The sequence below is a fragment of the Durio zibethinus genome, chromosome 12, assembly GCF_047325235.1.
Source record: "Durio zibethinus cultivar Kanyao isolate XHJ-2024 chromosome 12, ASM4732523v1, whole genome shotgun sequence".
Taxonomy (NCBI): Eukaryota; Viridiplantae; Streptophyta; class Magnoliopsida; order Malvales; family Malvaceae; genus Durio; species Durio zibethinus.
The window spans coordinates 8,567,542-8,575,326 of NC_143173.1; the positions used below are offsets into that span (position 1 = coordinate 8,567,542).

The 7,785-nt window shown below is 34.8% G+C and overlaps 1 protein-coding gene across 8 annotated transcripts; it reads right to left on the reverse strand.

Moving 5' to 3' along the window:
• Positions 1 to 208: 208 nt before the first annotated feature.
• On the reverse strand, positions 209 to 7,537 carry LOC111296216 (AP2-like ethylene-responsive transcription factor At2g41710). 8 transcript variants are annotated; one of them, XM_022890396.2, is made up of 8 exons: positions 7,217 to 7,537; positions 3,687 to 3,769; positions 3,367 to 3,455; positions 2,690 to 2,763; positions 2,566 to 2,616; positions 1,695 to 1,756; positions 892 to 1,520; positions 209 to 572 (listed from the first exon to the last, which is right to left on the reverse strand). In XM_022890396.2, exons 1-8 carry the CDS (start codon positions 7,426 to 7,428, stop codon positions 519 to 521), a joined length of 1,254 nt encoding a protein of 417 aa, XP_022746131.1. In that variant the 5' UTR covers positions 7,429 to 7,537; the 3' UTR covers positions 209 to 518. The 8 variants fall into 8 exon arrangements, with proteins under 8 accessions (XP_022746131.1, XP_089596631.1, XP_089596635.1 ...); XM_089740505.1 differs by having other exon boundaries at positions 1,695 to 1,759; XM_089740509.1 differs by having other exon boundaries at positions 3,367 to 3,471.
• Positions 7,538 to 7,785: the final 248 nt, after the last annotated feature.

The window sequence follows — 7,785 nt, forward strand, 5'->3', positions numbered from 1 at the left end:
TGCTTTTGCTCTTGCAATAGAGAAACTCATTCAAACTGAACCAAATGCTCACTTTGTCCATTTAGATCAAAAAAAGGAGAGAAAAAATGTAAACTCACATTAACTCGCCCATGGCTTGTAGTAAAAAATAAAGACCATAAGATCTGCCTACCTTCATAATTGATAGAGAGTAAATATTTTTATTTTGAGTATAAAGACATTAGGTAAGTTGTTGCTAAACTGAAAAACCATTTCCACTCATCTGATTTTTTGGTACAAGTCCAGTATTCATACTTCTTAATAGGTATTAGATAATACATGTGGGATATCGTACATGTTATAGAATATACACTAAACTTTTCTTCCTATGCTCTCAGAATTCAGATGACAAACCTGTATAAAAGCAAAAGTCTCATTCTGAAGACAAACAAAGCTGTTCATGCTGCCTGTTTTACTTACTACTACACAGTGTTGAACTGCAAAAATCTCCCGAAGAAGAATTCAAGCAAAATATGTTCCTCACTTTGTGCCCAAATTAATCATTCCTCTGGCCGAAAGAAAGTATATGATGAACTGGTCTCTGTCTTTGTAACCTGCACAGCAATGTTTAACTTTTTTTGTGAGGCCAACTTACGTAAGAAAAATGAGTTTTAAGGGTTGACATGCAATTTCAGAAATCCCTGACATCAACCTTCTTCCATAAAATGCATAATAACAATAATACACGGTTCTATTAGAGATTTTCTTATTCAACAATGTCCCTTCTCCCAATATCAAAATTATGACTCATGAAATGCCATAAACACTAAGTATATGAAATATAAACTACAACAATAGCTTTATCTATTAGTTATACCAATTTATTCTACTTCTTCTAATGAGATCAAACTTTTTGATGGAACTTACACCAACCTCAGGATTGCAAGATGGTCCGGAAGGAAGAACAGGAACAAGAGATGTCCAAAGCACAGGATCCACCAAGGAGTCAATGGTGTTGTAGTTGGTGAGAAGTGGGGCAGACAAGAAGGGAGTCAAGGGTAACACATTTTTCTGAAGAGATAATCCACCACGCATCCCCAACGTGGCTCCAAGTCTCTCACTCCCAGTACCTTGATTTTCTGATTTTTCAACTGCCTTGCCATGATCCATTTTGTTTATAGTATTTTTGTTCTCATTCTCATCATTATCAGCATTTTTTTCTTGTTTTTTCCGCGCTTTCTCCTGCAGGTTCTCGAAATCAGGAGATCGGGACAATATACTCAAGGCAGAGACACAGGACCCTTTATGTTTTGTCCCCTCAAGGGATGTACCCAGACGGGGCATTTGGTATGGTTCAGTAGGCTGCACTGCCCACTCTGATGTTTTAAGTTCACTGCCGATGTCTTCTGGACATGCATGTTTAGTTTCTTCAGAAGATTTTGATCCATGTTCTGCTTGACGAGTTTTGTTGGTGGCCCACCACTTAATATGACCTGTTAAATCAATCTTTCTCTCAATGCAAAAACCACCTATGTAATCACTTTCTATGGTTGGATCATCACCTGCACCATTGATTTAACAAGATAGCAATTGGATGTTACTAGTGCAAGGAATTGACGTGAAGAAAATATACAAATTACATCTGGCTAGTGACAATGTGAACTAAACAAATTTGAAATCCTCCCACAAAACTAGTCAAGCTGGTTATTTAAATTAAAATTAAATGGTAAACTTACTGTAATGTATGCTATTGAAGTACTCAGATCCAGCAACACGACCAAATGATGAGTCCCACCGACTACTTCACAGTAGCCAAAGATTTATAACCAAAATTAAAGCAAAAAAGAAACGAATAGGGAAAAACACATTAATAATTGATGCACAATTTCAAAGATGCTAATTTCCCACATGTGGGAAGATGAACAATATAAAGAAATTTGCAGGAGGCAAATGAAGATCTAACACTTCATTAATACTAGCCAACTCAAACATATGATGCATGAGTCAAATTTCAGAATTATATTGAAAGAAAGGTGATGTAAATGGAATTACCAGTTAGGAGGATATATGTGTTCAAATTCCCATCAAGCAATATAATACACAGTTAAAAGGAAAGTTGATGAAAGCGTAGCTGAGAGACCAACTTATCTACTCACATTCCAGATTGAAGTACAAATTTATGCATATTTAAGTTGTTTCTTAAGTACTAGCCAGAATGCAAACTACTACGGAGAAGAATATTTTCATTTTCCTTTTCCTTTTCATGGTTGCGGACAATAGATGGATAAATAAAATGTTGTATTACATAAAAAAAAAAAAAAAAAAAGGATCTTTAATTTGAGCTGGATTTCGGCTTGAACAGGATTTAGAACATACACAATCAAGTTGCCAATTCTGGCAGCAACAGTTTGGTGTGGTTTGTTGGATTCTGAAATTTACTAGAGATATTTAAAATTTGGTGTCTAAAACTAAATGGGAGAAGCTTTGAGCAGCAATTTAAATCAGCAATCTTTGAAAATACTTGGTATACCCACTAACACTAGGTAACTGAATGGGAGACATTACTTGTCTTGGATATAAGCATGGACATTTATGGTAAAATTGTACCTCGAAAGACCACGATATTTAGAAATTCCTCTTGAGAAACCGCTGCTTTTTCTGCAGAGAGACATAATATAAGTAACAGCTCTAAATTAAAGTCGGAGTACAAACATTTAAAGTTCATACACACCTTCGAAGAGATGCAAGGTATTCCTCTCTTGACACATTCTGCATCTCTTCAAGATCCCTAGTATAGTCAGTAACCTGCACATAATTTTCCATATTTTCAAACATTTAATTTCAGACAGACGAAGATTAAAGCGTTAAGATGAAGATAAAATCTTTTGTGCCCAACCAGCCCACTCAACAACACCATCCTTCCCCAAAGCCCGAAACACTACCATAAAAATATCCAAAGAAAGAAGAAAAAGTGGGGCAAGCCACCTATTTAATAGCACATAGGTAATGAAGCAAACATGCATGCATTTAATGTCCCCTGCAAGGAGAAACAAAAGTTTCAAATGCCAAATTTGAGAATCAACATTAAGAGGGCTCCTATGGATTCTTTAATTTTAAATTAATGAACAAAAGGGTTAAATTTTTTTGGGGTACATATGACTATGAGGTATTCAAGAGGGGAGAGGTAATTCAGACCTTGGACATTATTTCTCCCAAGGAGGGGTAACAACTGCCAGGCAAACCCATGAATATTAGATTTTAGTTTGTGGTATTATTACCATAGGAAAAAGAGAATCAAAGAGGTATTTTCAATTAGTAACAAGCACAACAAACATGGCCACATAAAAGCATCTAATTCATCTACATTTTTGTACAAAGTGATAGTGCTAAACTGAGTAATAATCTCACCGGAAAATTAATGAGCGTCCCAGGACCCCAATATTTCAAAGCAGCAAGATCATATGCTCTTGCAGCAGCCTCCTCATCATCATATGCCCCTGTAAGTATATTTTGCTTGATAAATCGAACATAGTAAAATGAATGAACAGGAAAGTTCAAAGAAATAGTCATGAATCTCCTGACTTACCTAAGTAGACTGACAATGGTCAAACACCAATCATCACATGCACCAAAAAAATATATATATATATTGTCAGCTTTTATTAACTATTAAGTTGCAATTACCTAGCCTGCAAATCCAATTCAAGAGAGAAAGGAATCAGACAAACCTTGCTTCCCTTTCTTATTCTGATTTTGATTCCAAGTACTTTTATCCCAAAGGTGAGCTTCATAACGACCGGTCCATCTATGCCTAATATGCATAGACATTAAACCACAAGCATCAATCATGTATAGGTATGAGTGGTATTACATTCTCTACTAGTTTCAAAAGAAAGGCAACTGTAAAATCATGCATCAACCAAGAAAAAGCTTGTTCTATTAGTTCCTTCAGAGTGGCCTACTTTATCCATTCACTTATGGCTGTCAAGTTTAACTTACTAATAGCCCTAATAGATCAGATATCAATTACACACCACAGAAACCTCTGTGATCCAGTAACATGAATAACTTTAAACAGTACATTCCCTATAGTAGACATAATTTAATATAAGTTTCCCAACAGCAAAGGGGAAAACAGGTGCTAAGAAAGCAGATTAAGCAAAAGGTGACAGTTATATGCTGACAGCAGGGCACCATAATATTGACATACAGCCTACAAAAAATATTGAAGAAAGAATTCATGTCCCTTCTAGGTGTTGCAATAATGATGAGGGATTTAAATTGCAGTCATGGCCACGTTTTTGGTCACATCGCATTTATAACATTTGCGGTTCTAACAAAAATTATTGCAATCATTGCGATCGTGAATTTTTTTAATTTTACACAACTTATAGTAAAACGTAGTAATTATACTTATAATCATAAAAACTCTTACTTTATGGTTTTTAAAGTAGTTTATGACACCTCTGTCTTTTATTTACTTGAGAAAATAATTTATTCAAAATTTTTTTGAGATAATAACAATGTATTCATATTTAAAAAATTATTCATGATAATAGAAAATAAAAAATTTTGAAATAGATAACACCTATGTGAAGGTAGATAATAAAATCAATATATTAATTATTTAACATTAATTATTCTTCATCTAATAATTTATTAAGATAATCTAATTATCTTGCAAATATTTTGTAAATAGGCTGCATAGCCTTCAATTTTGAGCTTTAAATATGCTATAGGACCAAATGCTTTGGGCCAACAAGCTTAAAAATCTATTATCCCAACATAAATTACAAGCGTATAATATACTAATTACTCTTTGTCCAACCTGACATACATTAACTAAATTTCCATTCTCCTTCAAAAAATTTAGTTGACTTATCCTTGCTAGCAGCCCGTCTAAAATTTCCTCTCCTTTTCTTCTTTAATAGCTCAAATTAATATTTTGCCTGTAAAACCAGATGCCAGACCAGCCTTTGTCCCTTTCATTTCTTCTACCTCTATCATCTGGAATTCTCTCTCACCCTTTTAGTCAAGGAGCCACCAGACTTATGCTTCATTTGCAGCATAGCCCACGCCATTTTCTGTCTCAAAACTCCTCACTTTCCTCTCAATTCTCAATCAAACCCACATCAATTTCTTCAAAGCTCTCCCAAGTTTTTGCAGAAATTTAAACATAAATAAAAAAAAAAGGTAGACACAAAATAATATCTTCTTGATTTGAATTAAGGCTGATTTTTTTTTCAGTAGCGGCAATAGCGTTCCGTTTCAGCTGCTATTATCTGCTACTCTTTTTTCTTTTTTTGCCACTGTTAGCACTTAATTTCGGCCATGTACCAGTGGCAGATGGTGCCTGTTAGAAAATACAAAGCTCAAAGAATACAAAAACAATGTGTACTTGACGTTTGGACTTAGATCTTCTAGTAGTCTCTTTCTTTTGCAAGTTAAGTAAAACAAATAGAACCTTCAATCATGAAAGGAAACGGCTTAAGGCATGCTGCAAATGCCACTTTCCTTAATGTTTATTTTGCCTCTACCAATTATTTTATGCAAAAGAGTTTGGATAGAACAGCTTCCAAGATACAATGACCAAGTTTGGTTAACCTTGCACTAGAAAACCAAACCACTAAAAACTCCTTGATGAGAGACGAAAATACCTTGTCTTTAACAAGGTTTTTCGCAGCAAAAAAATGTTAAAGAAACAAGCCTTTTAACTTGAGAAAAATGGGAGAAAAGATAAGAAGAAAAGTAATATGAATTTTATCAAATGAACTCAATACAAACTTTATAAATAGAGATTTAATTCTAAGGTTGTGACTCTTTGATTATGTTGTTTCAATTAAAGCACTTCATTTTATTGGAAACATGTCCTTCTGAATAATTAAGGATGAATTGGTTCATTAAACTGATTGATCTTTTTCATTCTAAGAGAAACAATTTTTCACATTTCAGGAAATTGTAATTTTTCACGCAAAACAATCAACACCACCAAGAAGACATTCAACTATCCCTTTGCATTTTCAATATTCAGAAGTCGACTACTCCTTAGAGCAGTTACCTTCTTTCAACTTCCAGAAAGCATTCAACATGTGAACAGTCAACTACTCTACATAGCAATCAACTCCTTTCAATTTTAAGAAAATTTCCAATTACAACCTCTTATAAGGCAGCTGATTCCACTTTTATTAGCAGTTGACTGCTACAATCTCAAACCATTTTCCAAAAGACTATCAAATAATAGCAGTTGATTCCATTAGGGTTCAAAACTGATTCCACTCATTTCCAACCATAACAGCCGATTGCTCAAGGATGGCAGTCCACTGCTATTTTATACAGAATCAAAATTTAGCTTTGGTTTATCAAAGCAGTTGACTCCATGCTAATGGCAATCGACTACTCTTCTTGGAAGTCTCAGGCAGTCAACTACTTATATGATCAGTCTTCTATATTTGATTTTTTTTAAATCTACAATCACATTCTTGGAACCGTAATTTAATATGATTTCTTTTTTGATTATGTAAATTTACTTATTATTCTTTTTATATTTCAAAAATATTTCTAATAGTGCCGATATCGCAAAATAGCAGCCACGTGTACTTAACAAAAACCTGTTGAATTTTTTCCCCATTCTTTCTTTCATTATGATTTCCAAATTATGATTTCCAAAAGCCGGCAAACTTATATCCTATCAATTCTGTATCGTTCTTTCCAAGGAAGTACATAGACAATGATTCATAGGAGCCCATTAAATTAAACAAAGGCATTTCCAACTTCTTCCTTTCTCCAAACCTTCCTACTTGCCCATCAAACACCTCAAACAAACAATCCTGGCCTTCAAACTTTTACCTCTAATTTTTCCTTATTCACAACAATGATAAACTATAATTCCAAAATTCTAAATCGATGGGTCCTCAAAATTTAGTTCCTTTCGCGGCCCAAAGCTAAGGTTTTGATCATTTGACTGCTCACTTTCAGTGATAACTTGCAGCAACAATTAGATATGCCCAAAGCTAAAACCAGTCAAATCACAACTCCAATCCATCAAAAACTATTCAAAACCACCACCACCACCACCACCTTTCTCCCATCAATTAATCTAACAAACAACACGTAAAAATCAGATTCCCTCCTTCATCAACATAAAATTCTCACAAACTCATGATCTTTTATTTCAATAACAAAAACATGGATTTTGGCAAAGTCAAGTAAGTAAACCAAAGGAAATAACTTCAATTATTTGTTTGTTTTTCTTTTTTACCTCGTGACTCCACGGTAAATGGAGCTGCGTTTGCCGGCGGTGCAAGGCGGCATCTTACTGATACGTTCTTTAGCAGTGCAGCCTCTCTCTTTCTTCGCTTTCTTCAATCCCCTGTACAGTAAAAGCTGATCGTTTGCTATCACCGTCTCCGAATTCTCTCCGCCGCTAGCTTCCGCTTTCATCCCCGGTTCCGACGAAGACGTCGAAGCCATGTTTAAACAAAAAAACCAAAAAAAACCCTAACCCTAAGAGAGAGAAAATTCGAAAAAAAGGAAGAAAAAACAGTGAAGTTTAGAGAGTGAGCAAGCGAGAGTTGGCTCTATTGGGGGATTTGGTTCTGATTTTCACTATAGAGGAAAAAACAATAGTGGGAGAGTAAGGGGATGATGGATTTACGAAAATGTCCTGCGTAGTTGTAGTTATTAACATTGTGATGATTGGGGTTGATAACGACAAAACGGTTGTAACGGCTAGGATGGGGAGAGGGTCAGTCTGTAATTTTACATTTGTTTGAAAGTCCTGTGGTTTTGGCATCTATCAACAACAATGAATCCCTATTTAGCCAGCGT